The 15,275-nt window shown below is 45.2% G+C and overlaps 1 protein-coding gene across 2 annotated transcripts in view; it reads left to right on the top strand.

Moving 5' to 3' along the window:
• The window catches only part of LOC142583201 (uncharacterized), a 162,243-nt gene that overhangs the window by 143,621 nt on the left and 3,347 nt on the right, over positions 1 to 15,275 (top strand). For both annotated transcript variants that reach the window (XM_075693556.1, XM_075693557.1), the window contains 3 exons: positions 1,789 to 3,245; positions 4,640 to 5,046; positions 7,253 to 7,305. In XM_075693556.1, coding sequence (XP_075549671.1) covers positions 1,789 to 3,245; positions 4,640 to 5,046; positions 7,253 to 7,305 — 1,917 coding nt within the window. The remainder of the gene's footprint in view (positions 1 to 1,788; positions 3,246 to 4,639; positions 5,047 to 7,252; positions 7,306 to 15,275) is intronic.

The raw sequence follows: 15,275 nt of genomic DNA, 5'->3' as shown, positions 1-15,275 counted from the left end.
CCACGCAGTCTTTCAAAAACCAAATGAAGATGTGTTCTAGCCTTTGCTCACTATTAATTATTAGTAGGAGGTATCAGTGCGTGCAGACGAAGTGAACGGCACTGGCATTTCAGATTTGAAATTTTATGTCAGTAACAGACAAGCCTTTGTACGCTAGGGATCAAAGAGAGCAAATGGGCTCTCTTTGGCAGGCTGATCATGCTGCAGCAAAGGAAACGACTGCATGCCTGTATTGGCGCTCGAACTGCTACGATGAGATGATTAGCAAAGTTAAGATTTAGAAAACACCGAAGCACACTGCCGATTTATTTGGCCATATTTTCCCAGTTCTCACACGCCTCGAATCAACCGCGCTCCCGCTTTCTGTGTGCACAAAGTAGATAACTAATGTAGAAATGACATTGAAGCACTTAAACACAGTAGAAATCTAACGCGCACCTGATTTTTCAATAAGAACAGGCAATGGTCTAACAAGCGTTTCACATCGGCGGCCGGGTTTCTAAAGTCAGCTTCGCCGCAATACATACGCATTATGCGGTAAAGCATACAAACGTTGCGAAGGGGGTTTTCGTATCGGGTCTTTCGGCCTAATTAATTTGGAAAAAAAAAAAAAGAACGCGCGTGTTAGACTCGAATAAATACCGTAATCAGACATTGTGAGCTACGGTTATTGCTTTAAAATCTTCCTAGGGCGGACCGAAACTAGGCGTTTTCGACGGGAGATGACGTGTGATTTGACCCATTTCTGTCCCCTAAGCTCCGGCGAGATAGACGCTGGCATTAAAGGGGTCGCTAATGAGGTTACCACAGGGGCTAGTGCGTCCCTGCTGACTTTTCAAGTTCGATTTGAAGCCAATTTTAGGATCGAAATAACGAACGTTTAGGCCCACAGAAATACATGGGCATCAGTGGGGCCTTTTTGGCAGGGATCAAATTAACCGAAAGATAGAATTAACCGGAGTGGAATTAACGAAATTGTACTGTAGTCATTCCTTGTTAAGTTCTTCAAGTATTGATGCAAGTGATGCTGTAGGCAGTATAAATATTTGCCTGAGGTGAAGCTTAATTCAAACATACTGATCCGTCTCAATTCAAACAAACTCTGGATGACTATCTGTGCGAATACACCGCTTGATTCCGATGTATTCTGTGTTTGTGATTATTACACGTTTTCATTTTCTTCTTTTATTTCTTCATAACCCTCTCTGTAAGGACCCTCACAAGAAGGTTAACAGTATTGTTAAATAATAATACAAAATAATAATAATTTGCATGATATTCGTTATGAGATTAGTTTAAATTAGTTTTATGCAGCGTTTGTATCAGATCGAGAGTGAATGCAGCAGCAATGTTTTCACCACTATCATTAACTGTGCCAGTAGTGAGTGAGTAATGAGCTAAGTGTGGCTGCTTCAGAGGTAACTAATTTTACACACAGTGCCTGAAAACTTGCTGCATGTCAGTGCTTTATGAAATAAATAAGATTATAATGGTGCCTACTGTACTGTGCTCGTGATACTGTGCCTGTGATGCCGTGCGACTTCTCATAAAATTCATAAAAGCATGCCATGCAGTTGTCACACTCTAAGCGTGTCTTCGCTGTTGTTTTGATATGTTTAACCTCACTCCCGAAGGATAAGTGTTCCTTGCATTGTAAAAAGCTGCTCAGAACTGCCACATAGATTCTATGAGAAGTCTAGGAGACTTGATGAGATCAGCAGAGCTCACTTGCCTCTTTTGGGACAGCTACGGGGTGTGCTTAACGTTTTGAATGTTGCTGTGCTGCAGGTCACAGTTTGCACAAGTGCTAGCCAAGTGCAGCACTCCACCGGTGCAGCCGATGAGGCCAGCTTCCTCCTCCGGAACGTCAGTGTCCAACGACAGCGAAGAGGAGAGCACCGAGGATGAGCCGAACGTTGCTAGCTCCCTGGCCACAACGAAGCACGTGCCAAGCCTCATGCCCTGGGAGCAAGAGGTCTGCTCCTGGGACAAGGTCCAGGTCTTCTTGGACGGCCTCTGTGAAAAGCAGGCCCCTCCAAAGAAAAACAGGAGTTCAAACACGCTCGTCATACGCCAGGGAGCATCCAGGCTGCGGGCTAAGAACTATCGCGAGCAGCTCGAATCTGCACCCGAGAATGTCAGCTTGAAAGTGCTGTTTGAGAACAACCCCGAGCTGAGGCAGGAAGGCCAGACGTGCTCTGTTCTCGAGGTGCTGGAGCCATCGAGCAGCGACGCGGAAGATGATTTGCACCACGACAGCTGTGGCAGCTCTTCGGGGTCGTTTCGGTCCAACGAGAACGCTGTGCTGCACGTGGCGCAGCGGCGGCAGCCGAGGCAAGTGAACGGTGACCGCCACTTGCGCAGCTCTAGCTCGGGTGCCTCGAAGGAAGGTGGCAGGGCCAGAGCCATCTTTCTGACAAACATTGCAGAGCTGCCCGATTGCTCGAGCAGCTACAAGCTCAGCGTGAAGTTCCAGCAGTCCCAGGAGTGTTCGCATACGAACTTGCCTGAGGTTGCGCCCAAGGAAGAAGTTGCAGAAGCTGGCGCAAACGATGGCAAATCAAAAAGTGCTGAAAAGCAGATGACTCTCGCCGAGCCTGACCTGATTCGGGGAACCAGCATGGCAGAAAGGTGTCCGCTCGACACATCACAGGGGAGTGCAGTCTCGTCCTTGGAAGTTCCTGCTCGAGAGGTCTCCGTCCAGGATGCCGAAGAGCTGAAAGAACAGCACGATGGTGCTGAAGGTGTTACAGCTGATAGCACACCTTCCCTGGCTGAAGCCTCCTCGCCCGGTGCATCCAGTGCCAAGAAGCGCAGTGGCTTCTTGCTCAAGTTTTCCCTGAAAGGCCGCTTTCAATCCAAGCAGAAACAGCAGCAGCAGCAGCAGCCGCGCAAGTGCGAAGAGATAAGCCCCGAAGAGTTTCGTGAGACGTACACGCGTAGCGCAGGTTCGGAGCCTCCAGCGGTCCCGAGCAGAGACAGCGCGGTGCCGAGCCCCGTCAAGGGGAATGAACTGTTTTCGAGTGCGCCACTACCGCCACCGCCGATTCCTTCATTACCGCGGAGGGACCCGCCACCGGTGCCTCCTCCATGTGAAGAGGTGCCTCCGCGGCCCGCCATGCCTCTCACCGAGGAGCAGGAAGAAAAGTGCTCGCCTTCAGAAGATGGGCTGCTCTACCTCCGCAACGGTTCACCCGAACCCAGCATACTGCAGCCCGACTCTGTCCTATCCAAGACGACTGGAGGTCAGTGGGTGTTTTTTTCACTGCGGCACATTACTCTTTTCTAGTGACACTTAAAACAATGAGATTAATCGAAAATATCACTCTTGAGTGTCTACTCAAAGGCAGTGGCTGCAAGTCTCAAGCGTGGTGAGCGCCTTAGCTGGTGAAAGTGATAGGATAGCGAAATTAGGGCGCACGCATTTGGTAGTGATATCAACGATGCAGCCAATTAGAGCCAGGAAATGTCTGTGAATTACTGTGCAGACTAAACAGATCACCTATTTTCACCTATTCATAATGTGTGGCATCATAATAGCCATCATAATTTATTTAATCCTTAAAAGCCCCTTTCCAGGGTACTACGTGAGGGCATTGCATACGTAGAAAGTGCATGTTACTACCATAATATCTCGCGGAAAGTAATATGGGAGTTACAAAAAGGAATATGTAAAAAGTGCAGAATACATAAACACACATAAAAATAATACATACAGCAACGTGCTCTAACATGTAGGAGTACATAAGTGATGCAAATTTCGGCAGAGGTAATGGATGGCAACTAACTGTTTAAACACCCGACAGGTTGTGCTCATTAACGACGAATTCATGATATTCATCTAAATCTGATTGAATTGTCATAGTCCAACACATCACGCAGTCAAATGCATAGTACTCTTTGGCCAGACCTTGCCCTTTTGCCACTAAACCCTACGCATCATCTCACAGTCGTAATCACATGGTTCCTAATCCACTGCCTGGTGGAGTCATGGCTCTAGACTGCACATCGCAGAAGACCATGTTGAAAATAGTGCAGGCCAAGTTTCCCGTGAAACCATTAATCAGCATGCTACTTGAGAATACCAGTGTTTCAACTTGTTTGTTCTTGCTTCTGTTTTTTTAATGTACAATATGAAGTAAAGATAGAATGAAACAAGACTGCATTGAATTTCAGCTCAGTCAACAAAACTATTAAGGTATCAACAAACCACACGTTTTATTGACTTATGGCTTGTGCCTTTCTTACCAGCCCCAATAGAGTGACCAGCCGTCTCACCTTGTTTCACAATTTATAAATAATTTAGAGCTCATAATCCAGACAGAATGGCACAGTAGTAACCTACACAACAGGTTCTACAACATACATTCAAGATGAAGTTTCCATTTATGTCCCTTTTGAGCGTGCTCCCACTAGAAATATGTTAAGCTTTCATGCTGTTAATCTTTCATGCTTTCAGGGGTATAGAACGGGTGGCCATTCATTAATGCTACAGGCACATTCATTTTACCGTCTTAGTTACACTTAAAAGTGCTTTAGTTCTTTGCCGAATGAGTTCCCCCTTTGCCTCGATTTTGGTTACCCTCATTAGCTTGACAGTCAATTGTGCCAAAAATTACAAACCAGCATGCCATTTCAGGAACACTTTCACGACCTGCATCGTCAGCATCGCAGACCGAAGATGGCCGACGGGGCTCCGTGACGCTCAGCAGGACAAGCGCTTTCTCCCTGGCCAAGCCACTGTCGCCTACCGAGCTGTTGCTGCACACACCAGACTCCTCGGTGGGCGGTCGGCAGTCGCCTGCTCCCAGCGAAGTCTCCAAGACTGAGAGTGCCCTGTCGCCCCCGAGCGAAGCATCCAAGGCAGAGAGCGCCCGGCAGCCGCCACTATGCAAGATTGAGGAAGCAGCTCAGGAAGCACTGAAGCGTGCCGCTGGTCCACTACTAGATGCGACCAAGGGGCCCCAAGAGACGGCAGCTGCTCAGGAATCCCAGCCGTCACTTGTCCCTAGCAGCAGTAGCAGCAGCAGCAGCAACAGTGCAAAAGTGAGTCTTTGTCTATGTTTAGTTGTCTTTGCTCTAAAGTGACCACATTCATTGGTTGGCAAGAGCATGGCAGTCATTGACAAAGCGTGTAACCAACTCTGAGATTAAGAGGAAGGAGTGGAGTTGGGCAGTTTATGCAATCTGTAGATCAAATAAACCAGTGGCTACGACTGTGACCGAATGAACCTCGAGCGCAGACATGCAACTGGGCCAAGCTCGGTTCTCTCCACCGTGTCCTTAGGGTTGCCACCACACATGTGGCGCACCAGTGCCAACCTCCACCATTCTTATGCATGCATGCAATGAAGCAAGCTGTTGAATTTGCTCACTTGCAAGCAGACAGCACTCTACAAGTGAAAAGTAGAGACATGGAAGGAGAGGAGAAGGCATTATTGCCAGAGAGAATAAGCGAAGGGAGAGATCAAGGAGGTAGACTAGAGTTATGTTCCACAATGGTGTCCCAAGCAAACACACTGTCTGGGCTAGTTGGCAGTTCATAGTTGTGCGTGACGAGCACAAAGGCGACACAAGGACAAGAACAAGACAAGCACTGTTTTTGTCTCATTCTCGTCCTTGTGTCACCTTTGTACTGTTCATGCAGAACTATGAACACGGCTAGGGCTGCCGATCATTCTGAAATTCATGAAAGATTCCCAAGTCTCAGGTTGACCTTGTCAGGACGAACATTTGTCCCACGTTCTGTTCAGGCCTAGTGAGGCAAAGAGCTAGTAAGCCTCCCCTCGAAATTGCAGTTTAACCAGAAGCATACTTGAGCAACATGCAGCTTGGAGATATGAAAGAATTCTCAACGTTGCAGCGACTGTTCCTGTTTGTGTAGCCATTATTTGAGAAGAAACAGTATACACGAGAAGCCTGACAGGAGACGACAGATTTAAATAAGCATGGAACACATTACGCAAAACTTAAAGTCAAGGTGCACTCTTGTTTGAACCTTGACAATTTTGATAATCATTAGTAAGGATGCGAAATGCAGTGTTGCTGGTGGGAAATTGCAATTACTACCTTCATCCCCTTCTTCATCCTGGCTATCTGGAAAGGAAAGTTTGCAGTCATAAGCATATCACTTCTGTCTGTCTTACTTCGTGGCATCAACTTACTACGTGTGACACTCTTTGCTAGTGGATGGGTAATGCTGTTAGTGCAAGGGTCTAGCATGCTGTAGTTTGAAGCCATGGATCCCACGCACCTACTTTCTGAAGTTGACTTGGAGCACCAAGAAGGAGAGCAGTTTCTGATCTGTTGCATGCTGGTACAGAGAAGTTCCTTGCAACAAAGTATCCTTGCCGTTCGTGTGGACCCATGGCATAGTTATCTTTGGGCAAAATTGTTGCTGTATTTCCTAATAGGCCTCTAGGATAGTTCACTGCTAGTGCAGATTCTTATTCAAGGGGCCCTGAACCACTTTCTGTCAAAGTGGAGAAAGGCATTTGTAGTGAAAATAGGCTACTTCAGAAATACTTTGCCGCACCAAGTACTTCAATGCGCTCAGCAGAGGCTGAGTTATTGGCAGTCAAACACGGCCTCTGCTGTGCTCCCTTTCCTTCTTCAATGCCTTGCACTATGAAGGCTATGGTGCAGCGGGGCATGCCCACAACGCTCCGCCTTCTAAATGTCACCATGGTGTGCAGTTAAAATTTCACTTTGGATGTTAACGTGGACGTCACAACTTCCGCCTTTGATGCCTACGACGCACTAAACATAAACCAGATGCAGTTCTCCTCAGCGAGCAGCAGTGTGCTGAGCCAGTGGACTCGTGGCGGCACCCCATGGCGGCCGTGGTATCCACGCCATGTAGCCGACTGCAGCTTGATGCCAGCTATCAGCCAATAGCAGCCGTCCGAGGGAATGACGAAGTAGTGCGTCTGATGACGAAATAGTGCATCTGGAGGCGAGTCAGGACAGGGCCTTCTGTTGAAAAAAGAATGTTCGAGAGAAAGGTGACTTCGCAATCTGCTTGTGCGCTCCACGCACCGTGTTAGACAGCAAAACTTGGCCAAGATGCTCACCATGGCGTGTGCTACCCGTGGACTATGTTATTTCACCAAGCCCGACGGGTCGTTTAAGGCCCCATTAATGTTGCATTTCCTTTCACCCTCCTACTCCTCCTCTTCTGCAGCAATGCTCACTCTGCTTTGCACGTAAAGTGTAATGTTATTCACAGTGCTGTTTTTCTCTTGTGTTCTAGAGCAAGAAAATGACCCTTGCTGCAAGAAAGAACAAGAAGAGCTCCAAGCCATGGTGAGTACCTCTGCTGGTGTGCCTGTACAAAGCTCTTAACATCCTGTCGCCTGACTTTCCCAAGCAAAAACATCTGAATTGCACATAAAAGCACATACAGTCGACTTCCGTTATTTCGATCGTGACGGATTAGTCGAATTAAAAAAAAAGATGCAGTAAAAAACGATAAAACACACTGCTTATTCATGGTCACTGCTTATTCATGGTTATTCACGCCTTATTCAGTATTTGCGCGATTCTAACAAGCCCCCGAATCAAACACGCGTCCTCTTTGTGTGTGTCCAAAGAAAAAAACTGACATGGAAATTACATTAAGGCTCCTAAACAAAGTAATCTAACGCGCACCCAATTTGTCAGCAAGAAAACTGGGCAAAGCACAACGGCGCCCAATTTTCTAAAGTCAGCTTCACTGCAAGATTTTCGATGTTAGCTTTTCCGCAATGCAGCAGTGTTATGCGGTAAAGCATACAAAGGCCGCAAATACGGTTCTTAATTTAATTTTCTTGAACGAAAAGAAAGGGTCCCGCGTTAGAATCTGGTAAATGCCATGATAAGACATTGTGAGCTACAGTTATTGCTGGAAAACCTTCTTCGAGAGGCAGAAAATAGGCGTTTCTGGTGGGAGATGATGTGTGTTTAAGGCATTCCCTGTCGCCGAAGCTCTGTCGAGATATATGGCCACTAAAGGGGTCGCTATAGGGGTCATGCACATGCATGGTTACCATTAAAATTCGAAATATCTGGCTAAGGCAAATTATAGGATCGAAATAATTAAAGTTTGAACCCATACAGATACACAGGCGTGGGCCAGGATCTTTGGTCGCCATTGAATTAACCAGAGTTGAATTAAAGGATGTTTGAGACCAGAACATCTCAGGTGATTTTCACACCATTTGTTTACCCTAGGGTGAAGTCTGTGTGCTTTGCTTCTTACAAGAAAATTGAAACACACATCTATTTTGAGAAAGCAGTAAGCTTCTGACCAATCAATCTATTTCAAAAGGAGGCCTTTAACATTTGCACATTTTCTTGCTGTACAACCCTTGACTTGGAATGAGAACCGTCTCTCATCTTGAGGTGTCCTGCAGAGCGTAGGTAATGCAGAGATGACGGCTGAAAGTTATGTACTTGAATGGGTGCAGCTGTGAGTATTCCTTCAAGTGTGCTGCCTCTGTAAACTTTCTGCACTTAACTTTTTGTCTAAAGGTAAGAGGCGATGACACACCAATGTGTTATTGTTGAATACTGACACGCTGCCTCGGAATACAGCTTTCTCTGTCTTATTCTTCTTGCCATTTAGAAGCTGAAAATTAGTTGGTCGTCAACATCTACCTAGTCAACACGACAACTGGCTAGTCAAGGTTAAACAGAAACACATTGCTATGAATCTCAATGGCATTCTCTGCTTCAAAGGCCTTCCGTTAAACCTCGTAACTGCTATACTGGCATAGGGGCAGGTTCAGTGCTGTGCCTGCCATACTTTCAATGCTCAGCGCATCACATGCAACCGTGCTGCATCTTAGTAACATCAGTCAATGATCGTGCTGTAGCATCTCTGTTAAGACAGCAAAGAATGATCAGACATTGGACTTGAGTGAGAGACAGTCATAGTGGCCAGGGATTACGTTCCCACCTTTAGCAACCACTGCAGCTCACCCTACAACCTTCAACTGGTATACTGTGGCTTCCAAGACTCATCAGGAAGCATCCTTATGCAACATATATTCATTAAATGCTGCGAATTATTCAGTCGCGGGAACTGGTGGAGAGGTGTATTTTCTTGTGGCACCATTTTTTATGACTGTTTACTTTCTCAAGTGTTACTGGACTGAAACGCTAATAGCTGGCATCAAGTAAATAATCGATTGATTGATTTGTTGGGTTTAACTTCCCAATAAAACACAGGGGCTATGACAGATGTGGTAGTGGACGGCCAAGTGTTCTGCATTTAACCCCCATTGAAGTGCAGCTCCTATAGCTTGCTGTGAAACCCACGACCTCACGCTCCGTGGTAGAATGCCATAGCCGCTCGACCACCACGATGGGGTGGCATTAAGCAAACATCCACAATTTGGGCTCCCTCATTTTTATTACTGTCTACCACATGCTACTTTCATATTATGCCCGTTGCTTGCACTTGTTCAGCTGATAATTGTTGCTGTTTTCTCACTACTGCTGTAATGAAGCCCTTAATTTCTTCGTTAGTAAAAACCTTCATTATTAAAAAAAATTGGAATACTTATTTCCTCTTTGACATGCATCTGTGTGCTTCACACGCAGTAGTAGGTTGCTCTGAACATGTCAAGGCCCTAATGAGCTTAGGCCGTGTGAAAGGCTACCCTGAAACAGAGAGCCCTAGCTTGAACAGGCAGCATAACTTTACGAGACGGAAGATGGTAATACGAATTAGAAAGTAAACCTCGGCACAAAACGTTCTAATTAATATTACGAGGAAGACGTGGAAATGACTGGGTTATGTAATGTGTCTAGTGAGCACCAGTGTCTATTGGAGTAGCAGAATGACAGCCCCAAAAAAAAAGGGAAGCACAATTAAAGAAAGCAGAGGATTAGATGGACCGACAAGATTAGGAAGTTTGCAGACACAGGGAGAGTTGGCTGATGCGAGGCAGGGGGAGACTGCTGGGAGGAAGCTTTCATCCTGTGGCAGAAATAAATGGGAAGATGACAAAAAAGTACAAGCGGTGTAGACTGAATTTAATTGCCTGTTGACAGGAGACTCCCTGGGCTATATCTTCGGCTGATCACTTTCAGGGGTACTTATGCACTTTTGCACGATGCACCATCCAACGTGACACTTCAGTGAATAAACGGGCATCCTGCCAGCACACTGAAAGTGGTATACCCAGAAGAGATTGACCAAGCATGTGCCACTGCTGTCAGACAAGACCCATCATAAGTTCATAATTTGGCTGAAGCAGGGTCCGTACTCCATTTAATCATTTCATGCACAATTGACGTAGCAGTAGCTGGCCTGTCAGACTGTTGTTGCAATCAGCACTGGTTGTGGCATTTTGTAGAGGAAGTATATTTGTGCAAAGCTTATGGCTATGTCGTACGGGACGACAAGGTGCAGATGTTGCTGTAATTACTGCATCATTCCATGCAAAGCAAGTCTGTGTTCTTTAGTGTGCTGGCATCGAGAGTGTTGAAGTGTGAAAAAGCTTGTGAAGCCGGTCACGCGGTAGAGGTGGAGAGAGGATGGGAGCAGTGTTGTCTTAATTTATTAAAGCATGTCCCTAAAGTTAAACAGAGAAGTCGCTAGATTCCTGCTAAATCTTTCTGCAAAGTTGCTAAAAGTGTCACTAAGACCTTTGAGTTAATTGTAGGTAATATAGGCGCTTTGGAACACTATAATGTAAGCTAATGTGGCGTAAATAATTTACCAAAATGTCTCGCATTTCTCTAAGGTCTGTGTCAGTTAGGAATGGACAGTGGATCTACCAACAACCTGTAGGGGCTCTTGTAAAAAGGGGTTATTGCACTAAAAACACACGGACCGCAGAAGTAGAAGTGGACAGGACATGCACAGTCTTACAACAGAATTTTATTGAATGAAAGATTACATATATACAACGAAAAAATTTACGTCATTATGCTCAGAGGCCATTCAAAAGCGCCGCCGTCACAATCTTGCATCTAGGAATTGCACCTCACAATCGGCAACTACAACGGAAGGATCGCTAACACATACACAAGTTTTTTCTTTTTATAACATACGCCTCAAACAGCTCCCGTCTACAACGGTCCCTGTGGCGGTATAAAATCTTAAGTTTTTTCTTTAAGTGGAAGGCACACCCTCTTTATCTCTTTTTCACAAGCCCTGCACTGTTTTGCCAACTGGGAATACTCGTCAGATGAATGATCCTTAACATGTTCCTTTAAACAGATATCAATACAGCCTGACCGACATAAACACTGTGCGCATCCTGTCCACTTCTACTTCTGTTGCCCGTGTGTTTTTAGCTCAATGACCCCTTTTTACAAGACGAACATCCACCAACTAGCCCAACTTGGCGCTCCACTCCAACCTGTAGCGGGCTCTCACTTTGCTAATATACTTGCATAAGACCGAACGATGGCCGCTGAAATTTGGTGTTTACCTTGATATTGTGAGGTTACAAATTCAGCATGATTCAAATGAACACGAGTAATCTGATCTTCCTAACACGCAATGGCACACTGTCCACATTATCCCTGCATATATTCAATGTCTCTGCACTCTTGAATGAAGAGATAAATTCTGCTACACGCATTTGGTAGCATGTTAACATGGCAATACAATTAAGTGACCTTCATGCTGGTGAAATGGCACTTTTCTGCCCCTTGATCTACTTGAAAGCGCCACAGAGTATTAATTTGTCCAGAAGCCGTGAGATTCGCATGAACAAGCCCAGCCGCTCCAATATCTACGCCCTTCTACAGTCAACCTGTTTTATTATTTGCCTGCTGTGTTCTAAATATTACCATGAAATTTAGAGCAATAGGTTTTGGTAAATTTATTTATTGTAACTCTTCCAAACGTCTACCACTCGAATGTATTTGGTTTTCGTAAATAATAATAATAATAATAATAATAATAATAATAATAATAATAATAATAATAATAATAATAATAAATGAATTTTGCAAGTGCACTTTCAGTACTGTGAAAACCACTGTGCTGTGAAGTAGTGTGAAAACAACTGTTATTTGATCATGGTGGCAGACCCCATACGTCGTACAGCCAATTTCTGCTGCCTACATGTATCTTTTGAATACTAAAGTGCATTCTAGAAGGCCATTTTTTAAACAACTGCCCTAACTTCGAAGTTGCTACAATGTCACAAATTGTTCTGTCACATCACTAAAAGAAGTCACCAGTCATTTAATAGAAAAATTTATAGCTAAGCTTAGTAACAAAATCACTAAAATGGCAACCCCGGATAGGCAGTGTTAAAAGAGCTTGCCAATGGGAGAGCTTAGAAGAGCCTGGGTAGTCTAGAAGCCATTCGGAGCTGGGAAGGAGGGAGAGAGAGCAGAGCAGCTGGAGAATGGGCACTCAAGAAAGGGAAAGGGCGGCAGTGCTGAAGCGCCGTCGCCTCAGTCTGCTCCAGATCACCGTCAGTTGAACTTCGCTCCTCTAACAGACATAACCTGTGTCGAGTGAGCTCCTGAACAACACCTTGCAATGTGGTGGATGTGGTTTAAATCATCGCTCCAGGACCTCAAGGAAGTGCGACGTAATGCTAATTCATTTCTCTCGCATTTACCTCCAAATCGCCACTGACTTTTTTTTTTTTCCTCATGAATTCGACTAAAAAATATTTAAATGTGAAGCACCTTGCGGTATGTAGGTATCTTCCTGTATCACTTCGTTTGAGGTCCATTTTCTTTAAATGCATCTCCATTGGTGGGACTTGAAACAGGGTCCCTCTGCACAACAGCCCGATGCTCTGTCCATTAGGTAACAGATGCATTTATGACGTGAGAGAATAACAACCTTGCCACACTCCTTCCCACGTGTGAAACTGTCCCATGTGCGCTTTGGGACAGTTGGCATATGTGCGTCTTATCGCTTAACAACGATTTGCTTCCCTCGTGCAAGGGTGTACCAGTTGCCCACGCCCTTCCGTAGTGGCAGCTAGCCCTTTGAGGTGCTATGTGACATTGCATTCAGGACCAGCCCAGTTTACTCAGCGCACAACCTTCGGGGATTGGACCAGGCCGCAACAGAACACGTCGTGACATTTCGTTGCTGGAGTGCTATAAATCATTCATTGTGCATTTGCCTTGCTGTTGTCAAATACATGCTTGCATCGCACACATGATTGCTTGCCATGCGCAAACATGCGCATGGCAAGCAATGCGCTGCAATTTGCACTGATCCTGTTGGCGTTCTGTCTGTGCCTTAAGGACCACTTATTGCAGTGATGCACAAGAACACAATGAGGTATAAGGGCCAAGGATGATGATGATGATTGGATGTTATTGGTCCAAGGGCCGTGTGTGTCCAATGAGTGCCAAGACAATGCTAATTAGTTGTTAATGAAGCATGAACTGTGAATTTTGAAAGGTAGATGTCGCATAGCTGTACAGAGGCCTAAAAATATAAGAGTGTAGAATATATATCCATTAAAATGATGAGAATAACATGTGAGGTGTGAGACATGCAATCGTCATAAAAGATATACAATGAGGGGATCATGTACAAAATAGGTGGGCGTTAGTAGCACTAATGCCTCAGCAGGACCCTTGAACGAAAGGGCCTAGAAGCATGTGCTCTACAAAAGTGTATTACTGTAGCAACAGCCTGCAGTGAGAAGATGTGCTACAAATCTCTTGGGCGCACAATGTGTACACCAACATCGTTTATAACAGCTAAGACCGATTTACTGTCAAAGAGTGGGTCATTACATAAGAACATTGCTGGGGATGTTGTGGGACTTTCAGATCGCATGGTAAATGAAAATGTTTTTTTTCCTGTGTAATGTACGACATTCCAGCAATACACGAAGGACAGTTAACGTCACGCCACATTTACGACAAGTAGGTGGCTCATCATCAGTGAGCAGGTACAAGTGTGTGCCACACGTGTGGCCTATTCTAAGTCGGCAGACGATGACCTTGGTTTGCTGAATTTTTCATATGGGTGGACACTTTCCTAACTGGTTTATGACATGCAGCTTTTTAGGTGTTTCATTGTCCCATGAGCATTGCCAATAGTTCCTTAGGTTTTTTCGTAGGAAAGGTTTTAAGTCTATGGCAGGGACAGCTATAGAGCAGTTACCGTGTTTTGCTGCTGTGGGTGCGGCAGTTTCATCAGCAGGCATATGTCCCTTGATGCCTCTGTGTCCGGTGACTCAGCATATTATTACATTCATTACACAAGTATGTTGCTCACAGGAGAGAGTAAATGTCAGTACCAGATTTTTACTTCTATAGAATGAACTTAAGCATCTTACATGTAAAGAGTCATTGTATATAATGGCTTTTTGTATCCGTTTACTTAATGTGTTTAATGATTGACCGTACTGCATATGCCTGAGCCGTACGCTCCTTCAAATGTGCAGAACATCTGATTTGGAGAAAGATGGTCCGAGTGCTGATTACATACCAGCATGTGATCTTGATGCCTCAGTGTAGTACGCCGGGCATGAATATTTCACATGAAGCCCTAGAAAGTGCATCTTAATATGTGCTTCTGGGGCATGCTTAGTGATCTCAATAAACAATGTGTCACATTCTATGAGCTGCCACTGCCATGACGGTAGTAACTTTGCTGGAGGCATGAGTTGTTCAAGGAGTGGTACACCCACTTTGCAGAGGCTCCGCACACGCAAAGAGTAAGGCCCTTTCACTGCTGGTGGATTATGAAAGAGTGTGGCACTGGTCATGTCATTTGTGGTCAAATATGATCGATGTTCAGAGTTGGCATTTACTTTTAGAAAATATATGAAGCTGGGAGTATGTCCTTTGTAGATGGAGGCTTGCCACAAGACTTGTCCTAGAAGCACCTGTGGCCTAAGGGCCAAAGAGGTGCTGGACAAGAGCATTACGAGGGACTCACCCCCACAACTCAGAAAATCTCCGTACCTTATCTGAGTGCAGTACAGCCCTAGCCCCTGGCCATACCACGGTGTATGAGGCGAATGAGGCACGGTAATGAAGTCAAGAATGACTCCAGCTCCATTACTGGTTATGATGTGCAAGATTCTGAGAGTTGCACTTACCTCTCCAATTGTTATTATTCAGTGTCAGGATTGTCCCGTGTTTCTCTTCTTGTTTGTCCACTCCCTGTCCAGCTAACTAAACACATCTTTCTGCATAAAAGCATACTGACGTAACACTGTCGATCTTTATTTTTGCATTAGATGAATGTCCAAACCCTCTAAACCCCAACACGCTGGGGTTGTGAGTGGTTTCAGAGGGTGCACATTATTTAACGTGCGCATGAGAGCACTCTAAATAAT

This window comes from Dermacentor variabilis, chromosome 5, assembly GCF_050947875.1.
Source record: "Dermacentor variabilis isolate Ectoservices chromosome 5, ASM5094787v1, whole genome shotgun sequence".
In the NCBI taxonomy this organism is placed as follows: Eukaryota; Metazoa; Arthropoda; class Arachnida; order Ixodida; family Ixodidae; genus Dermacentor; species Dermacentor variabilis.
This window is presented reverse-complemented; position numbering and strand designations above follow the sequence as displayed.